This window comes from Saccopteryx leptura, chromosome 2, assembly GCF_036850995.1.
Source record: "Saccopteryx leptura isolate mSacLep1 chromosome 2, mSacLep1_pri_phased_curated, whole genome shotgun sequence".
NCBI classification, from domain to species: domain Eukaryota; kingdom Metazoa; phylum Chordata; class Mammalia; order Chiroptera; family Emballonuridae; genus Saccopteryx; species Saccopteryx leptura.
Genome location: NC_089504.1, coordinates 20048427 through 20066787, shown reverse-complemented (window position 1 = coordinate 20066787; position 18361 = coordinate 20048427). Strand labels below are relative to the sequence as shown.

At 46.9% G+C, this 18361-nt stretch overlaps 1 protein-coding gene across 1 annotated transcript in view; it reads right to left on the bottom strand.

The window, feature by feature from the left end:
- Window positions 1-693: 693 nt before the first annotated feature.
- The window catches only part of TNFSF8 (TNF superfamily member 8), a 28566-nt gene continuing 10898 nt past the window's right edge, over window positions 694-18361 (bottom strand). The window contains exons 3-4 of the mRNA XM_066367329.1: window positions 5696-5767; window positions 694-4196 (exon numbers count right to left, since the gene is read on the bottom strand). Of these exons, the coding sequence (XP_066223426.1) occupies window positions 3805-4196; window positions 5696-5767 (464 nt within the window). The 3' untranslated portion in view covers window positions 694-3804. The remainder of the gene's footprint in view (window positions 4197-5695; window positions 5768-18361) is intronic.

The following is an 18361-nucleotide window of genomic DNA, read 5'->3' as shown; positions in this document are numbered from 1 at the left end:
CGCCGTCCAGCTCCGTCCCACCATGGGCATGACTCATCCATTGTATCTACGCTCTACATGCTCCCCGCCTATGGTCACTTAGCGGCCGTCTCGGTTATTAAATCTATTGTCTGGGCATCACAGTGCTTGTGGCCGAGTCACCCGTATTTTACTTCATAATGACCCCAAAACACAAAAGTAGTGATGTTGGCAATTCAGATATACCAAAGAGAAGCCATAAAGTGTTTTGTTTTTTTAAGTGATAAGGTATATGTATTACAAGAAAAAGCAGTATATATTAGGTTTGGTCTAGCCATGATTTCAGGCATCCACTGGGGGTCTTGAAATGTATTCCTTATGGATAAAAGAGAAACTATTGTATTTATAATTTTTAAAGAGCATTCTTGTTGTATAGAAAAAGGGCAACACGAGGTCAGAGCTGTACAGGAAGATGTGCTTATTACAGCAAAACTGGGAGGCAAACGAAAATGTTCACCCATAGAGGAATGGACAAATTGTGGTCTATTTAATGAAATACTAGTATGTAGCAGTTAAGTGAATGAGCTACATCTACATATATTAGTCTGGATAAATTTCAAAAAGGTAATAATGTTATATGAAAAAATTCAAGTCACATGATGTTATATAAAGTATGACATCATTTATTGAAAATTTAAAATCCACACAAAATTCTACTAATATTCTTATGGGAGAACAAGTATAAATTTATGTAAATGTCGGGGACACAAACTTTCAGACAATAATTGTTCTCTGAGAAGGGTGTGGAGACATGGATGGAAGAATGAGACTTTAGTTCTATATGTATTATTTTTAAAAAGAAGCAAGGACATATAGCAACATTTTAATAGTTATTAAATAAGCTGGTGAAGCATGGAAGCAATATTATTTTCTGTTTTTTTACAATTAAAAATAAATACAAATGAATATAAATTTTGTAATGCCCAGAGCAAGAATCAGGTTTCTTCCCCTGACCCTGAGTTCAGCAGATGACTTTAAAACAAGTACCAGGGGAAAGTATACACACACACACATATACTGTATGTATATGTAATACACATATGTGTATAACACACACATGTACTTATGAAGATATATATGCACATATGTATATACATATGCAGTTACATGCACACATGATATTCATATCCACATATACACATAATTTCAAATTAAAACATGCTTTTAATTTTTTTTTTAATTGGAAAAATTCAGGCTTTACATGTTTCTTCACTTTCTAAGAGATAAAACTTTTATATCCTGGGAATCGAACCTGTTTTTTGAGATTTGACCATGTATTGGACCTACAGATCAGCCGTGTCTCCTGTTGGAATGATGACCCTGGAGGACTGGAGGGGCCAGGGCAGCACAGAGGGATGCCCGGAGTACGGGGACCACTCCAATGACGGGCTTAAAAGATGTGACCTCAAGAATTACAGAAAGGCTGAGGAAGGGGACTGAGAAAGCCTGGTGGGAAACAGGAGTCAAGAGGTGGGGCTCAAATCCTAGCTTTACTACTAATCATGTGTAAGGACCTGACAAATCCCTGCCTTCCATTGGGCTTTCATTCAAATGCTAGCTTGGCTGATCTCTCAGGATCTGTCCAGAGATGACACAGACTGACTACTCTATCCTCTTAAGGGCTTTCTCCTTGTGTCAGAATAATCAGTGCTATACATTTTCTCAAGGGCAGGAATACATTTAGTCTATATTGACTTGTTATTTTTCATCAACTCATCTTCCTCTACAATTTCTATAAGAATACTATGTGTGTGTGTTGAATGTGTGTGTTAGGGAGTGGAGGGAAGAACAGTTTTTACCAAAGAGGCACGTTTCAGGTAGCCTGAGTTTCCAGTTACAAAATTCATGTATTTTACTTGCATAGATGGTGTCATTTGCTCACAATATTCCCACAGACTGACTAACCCTCAGGGAGTAACTTTACTTTTGAACTTCCTGGGTTGTCTATTCTCAATGTTATCTCTCAGGTGAGTTACTAAAGACTATTCTCTTACTGTTTTGTCTTGCTACAAGATTCCTTTTAGTGCCGGGCCCCCTGTGTCTTCAGCTGTTGGCTTCAGAGTATTGCCTGATAGAGGCTGAGGCTGGGAACTACTCACAATGTCACAGCCAGACACCTCTGCTCAGAGGATGGTCGGTGAAAAGTGCAAATGGAATCTTTCTTGAGTTGGAATACGACACAGTAAGAAAATTTGCTTAGTTTACACATGCTTAGGTTGCAGATAGCTTTTTAAGAATGCATGAGTTGGTGTAAGGCACGATTCATTTGTCCTGCAGAGCTAGACTGTATCTCAGATGCCAGAGGCTTCCTTCTCTAGCTTTGGGTCATCAAAACCTGCTTAGCTCTTTACCACATACCGTTTGGCTTGCTGAGCACCACATCTGTTCAAATGCCCCCTGCTCCCAAAGAATCTACTCACAGAAAGCATTTAAGAGAAAGGTAGACTTTACTGAATATTTCATTGACTGTGGCGGACTCAATAGAGCATGCTGCTCCCAGCAAATGACTTACAATTTCCCTTCAGCCATTTCTGTTCTCCCAAGTGCCTCCCATCCACACTGCCACGGCCGACTTTCTCTTCCTTTCAATCTTTTCTGATCTTTCTCTGACACACTTTCTTGCATTCCTGCTCCTTTCTTTTCTCTACTCCTTCTAGAGAAAAAAAATGCAAATGTTGCTTCATTCTTTGGCATAGCAGTTAAAGGGTCCCTTTTCTTTGTGAGGCATGACGTCAGGGGCTTATATTTCAAGTCCAGTTGTCCTTTCAACCATGAGATGCTCCTTTGAAGATGATGGACTGATGCAAAGCTGGATGGAGCTAGAGAAACCTCCCTGCTGCCCACGTCAGAGGACAAGGTGGCCATTTCTCGGAAGTCCTTTCCCCCATTTTTTATTAGTCATCACTGTCTTTGTGGAGCCTCAACAACCCTCCACAGAAATGGTTTTCAGAGACATGTTTGATGCAGGAAACAGAATGAGATCGTGTGGACGTGATGGCAGCAGCTGTGCCCTTGACCACTGACACTGATTCAAGAGCTTGCTGAATGCACTGCACTTTCCTGAGAGGAGACAGAAACTGTCCATTGTTGAGTTATGGTCCATCTTAGCTGGAATGGAGTCTAGCCTGGACAGGTGGTTTTCTAAGAGGCCACACGGCTCTTAGATTCACGGCGGTCAGTTTGGCAGTCAGTCCTTTCTTTTATACATTTTAGGTCTTCCAATTCACACCATTTGGGCAAGGTGCCCTGAACCTGGTCTGCAAATTCTGACTCTGCTGAAGCAATGTGCAGCCAGGTGCCGCCAGTACCATTGGTTTTATACTGGTGTGGGGGGCCTTCCCTTTGGTTGGGGGCTTCCAGAACACTGTCAGGAATCTTAGTTCACAGATGTGTGATGAGAGAGGCTGGTCTTCTGAGTTGGAGGACACTTTGGAGAGATTCCAATCCAGCTCCTTTATTTTGCAGACGTGGCTCCCGAGTTCCAAGGAGGGGAAAGGAACAGCTCCAGGGCATACAGCTAGCTAGTGGTTGGGGCATAAATCCATCCCTTCTGATTCCCATGTGGGGCTCTGTCCCCTACGCGTCCTTGCTTCCCTGCCTTCTATCTGGAAGATACTGCACTCAAAACTCTCTTTTTAACTCCAGAAGTGTATCTTCCTAAGAGACAGAAGGAGAAGCATACTATTTAATACCCTGTGTGGTTTCAGTCTCGGTCTCAAGTTTCCTTTTTGCCCACGTGTTTAGATGGATGAAGTGCTGGATGGTAGAGGCCAGGAGAAAGGGTTTTCAGTCTGAGCTACTGTATAAGAAGATGGAAAACACATTCTCAAGAGGAAAGATGTTTGTATCCACATACTGGTACTCATTCACCACAACTGATACCGTGCTGTTGACCTGGAGATGCTCCAGCAGGAACTGAGAGAGATTCTGGTAGCTTTTGGTTTGCACTCCCGACTCACACACTGTCACCAGGGTCTGCTTTCTGACATCTTTGTTGATGAGGAGTTCCAACTTGAGGTCGACAGCCTGTCCCTGGCAATTCACGAGAAACTGAAGTTGGCAAATAATGAAGTACCAACCCGGGAACTGGATCACTAGATTCCCATCCTGATAGCTGACTCCGTGAATAATGCCATCTTCGTTCCAAGACAACTTGGATTTGTTTATGTGCTTCGACACTGGAAAGGGAAGGAAAAGCAAAATGAAATTATTGGGCAGATTGAAATGATTTGATGTCTTTACTCAAGGGTTTCCATTCAAGACCCGAGTCTTCTATAATATTGTCAGCTGTCCCAACCATCTGGAATGTCTTCTGTGTTACTCTTCCTAGGTGCTGTTTAATATTCTAGGCACAGGGACAAGACTGCCCCTCTTCCCTTTCCTAATGCTCAAAGCTGAGGGTCAGAATACACAGGGTATTGGGCCTCTATCTCCTATATTATATATAATATAATCTATAATAATATATAACATAATATATTATTATAGTTATCTTTGCCTTTTCAGACTATAAGCTCCTGGACTGTCTTCCCCACAAGTTCTGGGACATCATGTTCATTTTTTTCAATCAATCAATCAATATTTGATCACTAGGTTTTTTTTTTGGTTTTTTTTTTTTTTTTTTTTACTATTTTGTAGGCAGTGCACAAAATATTAGAAACAGGACATTTATTTTTGTTCAATTAGTAACCACTTCAGGCATCAAGATGCTCAGGAGAATCTCAGTCTGTTCACTTTCACACGAAGATGCATCCTTTCAGCATTCCTTGTCTAAATGTTTAAATGTCTCCCTCTCTTTGAAAGGGCAGCCAAACATCTCTGTATGGGTCCCTCATATGCTGGCTCTTCCCAGCTGGGGTCTAGAGGGAAGCAGTTAGCAGATCCTCTAAGCCAACATGTTCGTGTCAGAAGCCAAGTCCTTCTGAGCCCTAACAAGTGAAAAGCAGCACTGATGATTGGTCAGGGTGCCTTTCAGAACCGGGAAGCAGTGTCTTAGTTGTAATCGCCTCTGTGCCTTTCCTTTAAACCTCGTTGCAATGCATTTGAAGAGGGCAAGCTAATCTAACTGCAAAATTGAATTTCTAAAATGAGCAGAATGGCTATTCCAAGAATCCTGGCCGTCTCCTCCATATCTCATCTGTCCCAGTGTAAGTAGCTTTCATTATTTCATTTATAAGGGGCCTTTTACCTTGCTGCAATATGCAAATCGGCCCTGTGCTGACATGTTCATTAAGCTGTCAATCTGGGAACAGAGCAATTTTGTGGTCCCCTTGTGAATAACCTGATAGAGGCAGAGATTAAGAGCCTCCTTCCCTTGTATGAGGAAAAGCAGTATGCCCTTGGCCTGCAACTTAGAGGTGGCTGAATAGGAGGTGGGGGGCGGTGGACACAGATGCCTTTAGGGACCAGATAGGCAACTCCAAGAAGTGAATAGGGCTGAAGAAAGAGGAGCCGTGCAGATTTAAAGTACAGTAACTCTCTTCTTTTTTCCCCCTAAGATATTTTAATTCACATTCCAAAAAAAAAAAAAAAAAAAAAATAGCTTGCAGGCTAAGTAGAACACATCTGCAGGTCACATCTGGCCATGGACCGCCATTTGTGACCTCTGGCTTAGAAGTTTTAGAAAGGCCATAGGATGTGGCCCTCAGTGGTTGGGTTCTTAGACTTGGTTACTGACCTTGGAGGTAGGCCCAGGACTTCTTGAACGGAGCCCTTTCCAGGATGCAGGAGATGTCCTCTGAGCAACTTCCTGAAAATGAGATCACATGTGAACTATCTTTCTCTGCTCCGGGGGTTGGAAACACCAGACCTTTCTCCGTGACCCTTTATGGAGACAATTACCATTCTGTTTCCATTTGAGGGCAAAAGGGAATCTGTTCATTTCTCATTTTGTCATCAAGCACCTTTGTATTTTTTTTAATTGACTGTTTCCACCTGGGCTTTTACAAAAGACTGTGGCAGTTAGGGAATGAAAACATCTTTGACCTGGGTTCCTGTATGTACCAGGTGCCATTCTAGTCCTATTACATATTTCATCTCACTTAGTCTTTGAAGCAACTTCACGAGAGAGGTGTTTTAAAGTCCCTTTGACAGGTAGAAGAAAGCCTGGGGCCACATTGTCCCACGTCACTCAGCCAGGAAATGGGAGTCAGGGCAACAATATTGATGGTAGTTGTTGCTGTCCTTCTTTGAGAGTCCAGCAGATACTGGACTGTGTACTTGTACCTCCTTCAGCTGATTTAATTCTCTGAACAACTCTGCAAGGTTGATTCTGATGCTTAGACATGGTCAGGGGTACAAACATGGTCAAGCAAGTTGGAAATGCTGAAATTCACCTCCAAGTCTGTAAGGTTCCAGAGGCCAGTTTCCTTCTTGAAGCTGTTTTGCTAGACAGTGGAGACAAACATATCCTTGTGCTCAATTTTAAGAGGATATAGGATGAAAAAGATCTGAGCAGGGAGCTTGCTATCAAGAGCTTCCTTAGCGGGGGAAAAGATAATGTTTCTGTCATGGCATTTAAGATATAAAAATATTTTAAATATATTCACTGGTGATGGTAGCTTAGCTTCTCCTTATTATAATAACTATTTTGCATGCAAAGAACCAAGTTATACATTTTTTGCAGTGTATCATAACTTCAACTTATTTTGGGCAAATTCCTTTTTGGGGGGTGGGGTGGGGCGCGCTTGGTTTCCCTGGCTGTAGAACTGATAGATCAAGGACCTGACGTTGACTTCTTTTGGATGATGTCATCATAGTCAGAAGCCAGGCAGCCATAGTCTATTCAGTTGAAGCCACTCACACCCGTGAATTTGCTTGCTGGCTCTCTGACCAGTACTTGTTGGGCTCACAATCTCCCCCCTGCCCTCATGGGTTCCCTTCCCAGGCCTGAGAAAACCCCTCCTGGTCCTTTATAGCGGGAGACTTGGAATGGCTCACTGTTTTTTTGTTTTTGTTTTTTTAATAAATAAATTTTGATGGAATGGCTCACTGTTAAGTGAAGAGTTCCCTCTGCTGTCTGGAAAAGCTCGCTGCTAGAGTCACCTTCAGCAGGAGGAGGGGTGGGGGTGGGATGGGGGGAGGGGCAGTTTTCATCCTTGCCTGTCCTCGCCCCTTCAAGAGGCCTGGGTCCAAAGGTCTCTTTGGTGATGAGGGCTGGTAAGCCAGCTGCTCCACTTCTGATCCTGTCTCTCACTCGCCCTCCCATGAGCATTCTTGCCCTGCCCGTCTCAGCCACACCGCACACTGGTGGGGTGTGAGGGATCAGAACCAAAACACCGAGGGCTTCTCATTGTCTAATGCACCGTGACTGCTGTTGAGACCTCTCTGGTCCTGCCTCTTTCCTGTGGGAGGTGGAACAGCAAGTAGGGAGGAATCACAGAGAGGCACATTTGTCTGCGTCTCTTCTCTGCTTGAACCCCCTTTCCGACTCTAGAGTGCCTTCAAGGTTAGGGCCAAGCTCCTCCACATGGCATTCATGTTCCCTTGTGTTCTCATCCCTCACCCTCTGTCCTAATTAGTAATAATAAAGTGGCCCTGGCTGGCTGGCTCAGTGGATAGAGTGTTGGCTTGGAGTATGGATGCTGTCCCGGGTTTGATTCCCTGTCAGGGCGCACAAGAGAAGTGACCATCTGCTTCTTCGCTCCTCCCCCTCTTCCCCTTGGCTCTCTCTTTCCCTCCTGCAGCCAGTGGCTTGTTGATCCAAGCATCAGCCTCAGGCTCTGAGAATAGCTCAGTTGATTTGAGCATCAGCCCCAGATGGGTTTGCTGGATGCATCTGGGTCAGGGCACATGTGAGAGTCTGTCTCACCATCTCCCCTCTTCTCACTTAAAAAAAATAATAGCAGTAGTAGTAGTAACAGCAGTGCTAGTAATAATAATAATAAAGTTATTGCATACTGAGTGATGGCTGTTCTCCAGGGACTTTGCTAAACACGTTACATGCATCCTGTCATTTAATTCTCACAGCCACCTCAGCCACCTCAGAAGAAAGGTCTGATAATAATGTCTATCTTGTACACGAGGAAACTGAGGTCTTAAACGACTTGTTCACATTCACACAGCCAGGGGGCGGTGGAGTGGAGAATCAAACCCAGGTTGCCTGGTGCCTACGTCTGAGTGGATTGCTCCCCCCTCCATTGGAGTTTGGGGGCTTCTGGTACCATGTTGATTTGCCATCCGACTGGGAATCCCCCTTCACTGGGCAGGTGATGACCACAGCATAGCCTGGTGGTCATCTCTTCCAGGAAGCCTTCTCTGACCCTTCCCTCTGTTTGCCGACTTTCCTCCATTAGACCGTGAGTAGACTACCGTCTGTGTATTCCCCGGTGCGCAGCCCAGAGACGCTCTGCCCGTGTTTATTGAACTGAATCACCTAGTTCGTCTCTCTTCCTTCCCTCCGTGACTGTCAGGTAAGTTCTTAAGGTACTAGGGAGGTGAATGGGGGTGTCTGGCTTGCCTCTCCCCTCGTGGCTGAGATAACAGCAGGCCTCATTCCCCCATTGGTCCTGCATGGAAGGTTAGATTCAATGAGAGGATAAGACCTGGGCTTTCTGGACTGAGGCCAGCCTATCACACCAGGGACAGGCTCTGCTCTTAGGCCAGAGGTCCCCTCAGGCCATGCCACCTCAGGTGATCTTCTGTAAACAGATGACTGCAAATGTACAAGCCGGGGCTTGCTTCTCACACATGCAGCTTTTTTTTCTCTTTCCCCTTTGGTCTTTGCATGTTTGATGGGTTGACCTCAGTTGTAATTCTGAGAAACCCAAGGATGGAAAAAAAGAAAAAAAAAAAAAGCAAACCTTATTTTGAAGCATTTGCATTTCCTGGAGTCAAATGGTGGGGTGTTTTTTAATTTTAATTTTTCTTAAAGAACATTTTAGAATGGTTTTAAGTGAAAGGAAAAACATGGGCAACCCCCATTGACAATGACGTCGCTAAGGAAAGGGGGCTGGGACCCAGGATACTGGAGGAGATGGAGGGTTGTCAGTGGGATGAATGGGGGGGTGAACCTGGAGAGGGGCCTGGAGGAGGCTTTGGCCCCTGGGTCTGCAAGGCCACCAGCAGGAGGATGGTACAGCTGCTCTGCAGGGCCCAGACACTACGGCTCCAAGTGCACGTTCAAGGAGATGCCACACTCAGCTGATGGCTAACATGTTGTCATCCCCATTTCTCCAATGATGCAATGGAAAGACCTCACTAAGAACACACAAATCACACCGGAAGTCACAGGACTGGCACCTCAAATATCTGACTAATTAGTGCTGCTCACAGAGGCGTTGGGGCTGCTTTGAGGGTCATGAGGCCCTTGCCAAGAGCTAGATGAACATTTTATGCGGCTTATGTCTCCTCATTGCCCTAGGAGTCCATGATCTGACTTCCGTTCTTGGTTAGGAAGACAGAAAGGAGTGACTTATCAATAGATAGTGCTACAGGAGCTGGAACCCTGTAATGGTCTTGGAATTTTGAATGCTGGGAGCACAGGGAGCCGGACACTCCCTGTTCTATTCTTACCCAGATGAACGGCATGTCTTTGGGCCTTTAGTCTGAAGAGCTGATGTGTGGAAAATGAGAACTTTCTTTAAGTCACGGCTGAGTTGACGGTCTGGGAGTTAGAATCTAGGACCCTCCCCTCTCTGAGCTCTCGTGTTCCCAGCTAGATGAAGAGCAGTGTGGATGTGATGATCTAGGCCCTTTGAGCTCAGTCTAGCAAACCCTGTAGACTCGGCTGTGTACTCCCAGCCCTGCTGCAGGGGGAAAGCAGTCCCGGCTCCAGCTGTCTATCTCTGCGGGCATGTTGCTCTACCCAGCTAGGGGACTGTCTTCACCTGTTCAGATTGCCAGACACCCACCATGGCAAGACAGAACATTTTAGCTCTGGGCATAATCCAAGTTCCAAAAAGCCTGGTTTCTTAAGTATATATTTATATGGTTCATAGAAATGGAAGTTCCGCCCTGGCCGGTTGGCTCAGCGGTAGAGTGTCGGCCTAGCGTGTGAGGAGGACCCAGGTTCGATTCCCGGCCAGGGCACACAGGAGAAGCGCCCATTTGCTTCTCCACTCCTCCGCTGCGCCTTCCTCTCTGTCTCTCTCTTCCCCTCCCGCAGCCAAGGCTCCATTGGAGCAAGGATGGCCCAGGCGCTGGGGATGGCTCTGTGGCCTCTGCCTCAGGTGCTAGAGTGGCTCTGGTCGCAACATGGCGACGCCCAGGATGGGCAGAGCATCGCCCCCTGGTGGGCAGAGCTTCACCCCATGGTGGGCGTGCCGGGTGGATCCCGGTCGGGCGCATGCGGGAGTCTGTCTGACTGTCTCTCCCTGTTTCCAGCTTCAGAAAAATGCAAAAAAAAAAAAAAAAAAAAAAAAAAAAGAAATGGAAGTTCCCTGAGAAGTCACCTGGACCAGGCTTGGTGACCACATAATACACATGCTCCTCAATGTTAGCCCCATGGCATACCTGTCCTAGGTCACCCCACGAGTTAGTGACTGAAGCAGGACCAGAGTCCAGCGCTCCTTACTCCTGTGGGGCATTCCACCTTTCAGCCAACTTACATACTCTGCGAATTCTCCTGAGGACCAAGGCCTCCGGATGGGAGAGGTGTGTAAGCTCTTCTCCCAAGCTCTGGGCTACTCTGAGGACCAAGGCCTCCAGATGGGAGAGGTGTGTAAGCTCTTTTCCCAAGCTTTGGGCTACTCTGGAAGGGTCATGAAACTTCTTAAAACTTTTTGTGGAAACCCAAAGAGAAATATGTGCCAATGACAACATCCTGGCCAGTTGCACAAAAGGGAGATGTTGTATAAGGTGACTGAAAGGATCATGTTCTAGAAGTCAGAATAATGGCAACCTGAACACTGGACGCCACCTTGAGCTCTCCAAAAGTTCGGCCTGAAAGGGCTGTTAGATGCCAAGTTGACCACAGTCCTAGTTTTCTGAGTGGGGAGACTGAACCCAGAGGGACTGCCAGTGTGGCCCAGGACCCCACAGCAGGTTAGCAGCAGAGCAGGGTGAGAGCACTCCTAGTCCAACGCTCGGTTTCTGCTTTTTGGTCTTGCCATGGGGCAGAGAGGGTTAAACGTAGGAAGGAGTGGGTTTTCGGCCACCACACACACGGCCACCACACACACGGGGCTGGAAACTAAGGAGACAGCTGAATGTGCTAGGAAAACAAACCTCTGGGCTCCCTCTGCTGGGAAATGCCAGAAGGTGACTTCAAGCCCCTGCGCTGACCCTTGCCAAGTCACCACTCATGGGCCATCAGGCCTACATTACGATGCAACAATGCCCAAAGTGGCAAAACAAACCACACCAACCATTGTAGCTGGATGGTATATGGTCTGATTGCCAGGTACCACCTGGGTTGATTTCAGGACAAGACAGACACAGTGCATCTCAAAACCAGCACCTGAGTTCTGGCCAAGGCTGTTAGCTTCAGACATGTCACTGCCTCTTACTGCCCCTCAGTCATGGCATCTATAAAGTGAGCATAGCAGTCAACCCAAATGTGGGGATGTTGTGATGATGCAACGAGATTATGGATGTCCAGTGGCCAGTGCAGCATGTGACGTAGAGGAGACGGCCAACAAATGGTAGTTAGTGCCTTCCTCCCCTCCTCCTCTTCCCCTAGTTGTTACAGTGGCACAGCCTAACAGTACTGCTGAGCAGAGCGGTCTGGTTGAGGAAATGCTCATTAAAGCAAAGCCCCTGGCATTATCTAGTAAATTAGAGTTTCTCAATTATGTACATAAGTATTTGAGGTCGTCTGACACTTCCAGAAAAAAGTGTGCCGAGTCCTCCTTCCATCTGTTGAAAACATTTTAATCCTCTGAGGAAGGAGAGGAACCATTCCAATGACTCTGCATCTACCTGGCTTCTTATTCCATCTGTCTGGCAGAATATCCAGGAGAGTCCCAACAGTGACATCTAGGGGACAGTCTCTCCATTGTCAGTAGACTTTGGAACCCAAGTGAAACTGTCTCCAACTTAACTGTCCCTAGGCCAACTAGCGATGGTGGGGTAACAGCGAAGCGGGCAGGCACCGTGGTAAGCACAGAGAAAGCAATCAGTAGTACACATTGAGATCTAGTTGAAGCTCATTGGAAACCCTTGAAGATTCCTTAAGATTTTGGGACCTTTTCAATCCTGACCTGTTGCAGTATGTAAGATAAACCTATCTGACCCTATGGACATTTCTTTGGAATTCACTTCTACTAAATGAAGGTTGAATAGATAGTATTGGGGGCATTTAAGAAGCACCTTTAAAGGCTAGAACCTAAAAGGCAAAGTAAATCTAGAGTTTTCTGGTGGCATCTGCCAACATTTTAAATAACTTTTTGAAAAAGTTATTCTCGATGCAGAAGTATGACAGCTCACTTAGCATGCTAGGCTTGGGATCAAACTGGCTCGGGTTCAGATTCTTCCACTGCCACTTGCCAGTCACTCCGCCTCTTTGAATTCTCCTCAAAGTGAGGATAATGATAACCTCCTTTGAAGAGTTGCTGGGAGGAGTAAAGGAGACAAGGCATAACAATGAGCCTGTATCCACCACTGCCAAAGTACATTAGACAATCATGGTTGGCTTCCGTTCCATGGTTCAGGACATGCATTGCAGGGCTTGTAGAAATTTAAGTCACTACTCGTATCCTGAGGCCTTGGATGAAATAAATAATGAAGCCAGTTTGAGGCATAGGCCTGTTTTCCCTCCCTCCTTCGCTCTCTCCCTCTGTCCCTCCTCCCTTTCCCACCTTTATTTCTCTCTGTCTTCCTTCCTCAAAGCATTTGAAAAATGAGAGTTCCCTGTGGGTGTAGAGACTTGTGATTTGTATGTGCTAAGTTCAAGTATAAATTTTAATGTGTCTCAGTGATCAGAATATTTTTTTCCTGTTCCTCGCCTCTCCTCTCCTCTCCTCTCCTCCCCTCCCATTTCCTCCTCCCTCCCCTCCCCCCCTCCCTTGTACCCCCTCTCTCCTCCTGGGGGCAGGTGGTGGGGATTAGGTGTCGATCCTTTAGCACTGTGAGTGCCCTCCCCAGGACCCCATTCCACTTTATTCCCAGTCGACCATTTTCTGTGTTACTTGTTGTGGAGAGATTCCTGACCCCTGTTAGCTCTGCCTTAAGGAAAAGACAGTGAGTTTAAGAGAGGGTTTGGAGTGAGTGTGTTTAAAGTAAATGAAGATGCACACAGGCTCTCTGAGGCCTGTGACTATCTGAAAAGCAATCTATCCTGTAAGCAGGGTATCCTTTCTTGCTATGGAAAAAAAAAAAGCAACATCTGGTGAGTTGAGCTAGATTCAGATCAATCCAGATGATAGAAGTGAGGTCTGTTTGCTACTTTCAGTCTGTCTAGGGAAGGGGCTGCTGTCCCTCTACCTGTCTCCTCTACTCCAGCACAGCGTCCTGGTGGGGCTGTGATCCTGTGGATCACAGCCACGGGACCTCAGGGATAGCTGGACGTCCGTAAGCAGCCAGCCTCACTGGTTTAGCTTCATTGCCTGCACCGGGCAGATTTTATTGTATCCCTGGGGGTCGGAACCACTAGGTACAATTAGAGAGCCAACCTTACTTGATCTCTCTCAATACTCACATTTTCTTTTTAGGCAGGGGGGCGGGGAGGAGGGTTGCCTGGCAAGCCACGCGGGGACTGTAATTGTGAGAACGGTAGAATGGGCAAAGAATTAAGATATTGGCTTGATTCCTGGCATGTTATACTCCAGGCAAAGCCACTGCCAGGGTCAGGCCAGCTGGCTTGCCCCCACCACACCTGATATTTTAGAAAACAGGAAATTTCAGTTCCTGCAAGGGAAAGTGAGTTGCCTCCAGGCCCCAGACTGGAGTGTAGGTATTCCGAAGTTGCAGCCAGTTCGCTGCCTTTTGCACCTGGTCCTCAGCAGGAGACTGGATTCAGGCGAGGGTAGGGAAGGAGAGGAAGGGGTTGGGAGGACCCCTGTGTGGTTAATCCACTTTCCCCAGGGCCTCCAGGAGCCTCCGGGGAGCAGGGGCACATGGCATTCACAGGCAAGACAAACTTAACTAATGGCAGGTGGGGGGGCAGAGGGGACCATCCCAGGTTTCAGGGCTCCCCCGAGGCAAAGCAAGGGCTTAAATTCAGCTTCTAGATCCCCTGTCCTGGGCTGTTGATGCTCTCTACCACCCCACCTCTCGTGCAGACCCACACGTGTGCTCACGCTCTTGGCCCTGTCTGTCTCAGAGCTCGGTGACAGCAGAGCAGGAGCTGAGGAAGGGAGGGGAGAAGGAGTGTTGGGGGGGCTCCCTGCCTTGGAGAACGGGTGGGGGTGCTGGAAGAAAGCACAGTTTTACTAAGAATCTGCTGCTACAACCCTGCTTGAGCAAAAGGGCTCCAAGGCAGGTCAGCCTGGATTTTGAAGTCTTGCTCTGCTCCTTGCTAGCTGTGCAATCTTAGGCGAGCCAGTAAACCTTTCTGTGCACCAGTTTCTGTACCTATAAGACCAAGATAATAATAAGCCCCAGGGCTTGTTGTGAGGAGTAAATGGCGGAGCCCTCCGCCCAACGCTTTGCACACGAGCGTGTATTATTTTCCCTCTGACAGATCCTCCTTCATATGAGGTGAAGGAATAAAAGGAAAACTGATTTAAAACTTGTCTACGGAGTTTCTCGAGTGCAGGGAAGAGGAACTGTCATTTGGTGGCAGGTATGTTGGGAAGGCTTGGGAGTGAGAGCTAGGTGACAGAATCTTTCTGCAAAATAGAGTCAGTAGAAAATGAATTTCAGCAGAGTTTGTGAGGGGAAGTCATGCATACGGGCGGGAGGGGTGGAAACAGGGAGAAGGAGGACAGACGGATAGGTAGGAAGGAGAGGGGGTCAGGATGCGTGGCGGAGGGCGGAACCCTTGGAGGAAAGCTATCCCTCAGGACGTTCCCAGCGGCTGGAGTGGCAGAGGTCTTACATGAACAGAGGTGCACAGGACACATCTGCATCGTCCTCTGCAAATGGGTGGCATGCTCCTCCTGCCAGCTTCTCTCCGTTCCCTAAACCCTGCTGTAAATATCACTATACACAGCAGCGGGGTGCTGTGGGGACTCTGGGGAAATTAAGGCAATGCGTCTGTGTTCTGTGGTCTGGACAAATAAGCCATGTAACGTGAGCACAAGCAAGATTCAGAATGTGGTGGAAACAGACAGTCGGGACAAGAACTGAAGAGAAGCAGCACAAGCCTCCCTCTCCTTGCAGCCCTCCTGGGTTCCTCCCCATATATGGGATGGGACAAAGCCATCTTATTTGGTGATGAGGAAACAGAGCGGATCTTGTGTCCAAAGGACACAGGCTCAGCCAGGTAGCAGAGGAGGGTGGTATTTGATGTTCTGTTTCACCGTCACTGCGGCCCTGTGCGGGAGTCCTTAAATCTCCTCTCTCTGTAGATGAGAGAGGAGGGTGTGGTGGAAGGCTCTCCTCCCCATGCTCCTCCTGGCCCACAGTCCTGGCTGAACCCCAGGAGTGGTCCACTGAGTCCTAAACACAATGGAGCGAATGTGAGGTGTCTGCTGATGACCAGTGTCCTGGCTGGGATAGGAAGCTTTTGTCTTGGGACTGAGAAATCCTTTCACTACAAAAATGGCTTGGTTTACCACGGTTTCCCTGCAGCTAATTGTCAGGCTGTGCTAATTTACTTAAGTGTTCATACATGACCCTGACTCCCGGGCGTTGGGCTGCTGCCAGCTTTCTGCTGATGGGAGACAGTTTCCATCAACTGGTGGCAGAGGGCTCCCTGGAAAGTGTCTGGCTTCTGCCCTTGTCCGTTCCAGTGACAACCTCAGGCTGCCTCTGGAGCTTTCTCCTAGGAGTTTCTGGGAGATGATTCCTCTCTGCCCCGGACTAGCTCACAATGGTTTTTCAGAAAGGACCGCTTGCTGCTTGTGCCTGGTTAAGATGGGTTGGCAGCAGGCAGCAGCTATGGTGGCAGATTTCCTCCAGGTTATTGTTTGACTTTTTCTTAAATATTTACATGTTAAACAACAGAATTATCCTAAAGCGTCAAAGCTGGAAGGACTTTTCAGTTTACTGAGGACATTGCCGTTCTGTTAGAGACGAGACCCGGAGGAGAAGAAAGACCTGGCCAGAGAAACAGCCTGCTGCAGTGAAGGTCGGTTCTGGAGACCGGGTCTTACCCCAGGGTTTTGTGCTTTCCACCTCACCCTCCCACCACGTCTGTAGCTTGCCAGATGGAGGGAAGAGGAGGGGAGAGCCAGGGACCACACACACCAGGTCATGGACATCGAGGCTGACGCACATCTTGCAGGGAAATAGAGAGGAGCCTGGGATCCTGGTCTCTGCTCTGCTGGCAACTCCTTGGATGACCTTAGGCAAGTCACCTTGATTACAGGGGCCTCAGCTCCTCATCTGCAAAATGGGACCACTAATCCCCACTCTCGGTGGGGGGAGGGTGGGGTGGTGGAGGGGGGAGGCTAAGGCCTACCCGAGGGAGGTACTGGAAGGTTTTTACCAAAAGTTTCATAGGTATGGTAGGGATTATTATTATTATTATTATTAGCATTTTCTAAAAATCTTATTGCAGAAACCGTAAATTATGAACTGAGGTTGGTTTGGGGTTAGTTTGTGTTCTGATAATTCACAGTGATGGTCAAAATAAGAAGGCATCTGGCAAGTGATCTAGTCTAGGGTGCCCACAATTTAGGATTTCAGGGATGAATGAAATTTACACCCAAATAAAAATTCAGTGACCTAGACAGAGCAATCAGCTTTTGATTTTTGCCTGTTCCAGCCATTAAAATAAAAAAAAAATAAGTTGGACAAAAAGTGAACCAACTTAACTTCCACCCGTATCAGCTTCATGTTGAAAAGAAAGGACATACACTCAGAGCAAATCAGTGGCCCTTCCATGAAAGAGAGTTGGTCACAGGAAAAGGGGCAAGCTTGTCTTTCCTCTTCTGATTCCACTCTGGACCGGGGAGAACTATCACAGGGGCAGAACCCTGAGGCAGAGCGCCTGTGCTGGGCAGCCTGCGATGGGAGTTCTCTCCGGGTGCCGAACTGAGATCTATGGACACACTGCCTAATCAAAACTGTCCCTGTCACTGAGATCACGTTCCTGTTCAAGATCGCCTCCCCCACTCAGAAAATGGAAAGTTCTGTTCTTGGAAAATCTGGATGGATGTGCTGGTAGAATGGTGAGCGTGGGGGAGGGGAAATGCCCTTTGCTCTGTGCCCTCGGCTCTTTGCAAGGCTCCTGGAAAACGTGTGTGACGTGCTCTGATCTCAAAGCCTATGCTGTTTCCATAATAGGGGCCGACGAGCTCTGGTCTGTGGGTCTGAGCCAGCCCACCACCTCCTTCTGTAATTAAAGCTTTATGGACCCGTAGCCCTGCCCGCTCAATTGCAGCGCCCATGGCTGCTTCTGCATGACACCAGCAGAGCTGACTAGTTGCAAGAAAGATTGCACAACCTGCACAGCTTAAAATATTTACTATCTGGCCCTTTATGGAAAAATAATTTTTTTTTTTTGCTTACCTCTGTATTATACCATGAATTTTTTTTACTTTATTTAATATGACTGCCTACAGAGGCATTATGGGAATTGAGGTCAGATGCTAATTAGAGACAAGGTTAGATATTGTTGACAAAGCTATAATTATTAGTCTGCCTTGAGAGAGCCAGAATGCTGGTCTGTTTGGGCATTTTGCTTGTACTTTCTAAGTCTCTGTGTGACAGAGAGCAGGAGAGACACGGTTAAGGGAACTCCAAGTGTGAGGCTGTGGATGTGAGAGGCTGTGTCCAGATATTTATGTCTTCCTCTGGAGTCAAGGATGTTCTGGTGTCTCCACCTGGGTGTCTATGATGACCCATTCTTTCTCTTTTTCTTTCTTTCTTTTTTCTTTTCTCAGAACTGTCTAGTTATCCAGCTATACTAGTTCCCTAGGTTCCAAATATTACAGAACTGAGATGAGTTCATGTTCTTGGGTGGAAAGAACACTGGATTAGAGATGAGGCCATCTGGGTTCTAGGTTTGGCTCCCTATGACCTTGGAGACAGCCCTTCACTGGGTCTCTTCCTCCTCTGCATAATGAAAACATTAATCATACGATCGCAAAGTTTGTCACCTTCGGTGTTAACCCAACTCTGCGTTATCTCTGGCGCTAGTAGAGACACTGCATTTATTAGTGACTTCCATGGTAGAGAATGTGGGCGTGTGGAGAAGAAGGCCTGTTTTCACAAGTCCTCAACTACGCTATGCATTCTGGCTACTACCAGTTATTTAATAATTACCAAGTATTGATCGCCATGCCCAGCGATTTATGGGTGAGATCTGATTGGCTTCCTGAACACCTTCCTACAGTAGTATTGTTATTCCCATTTC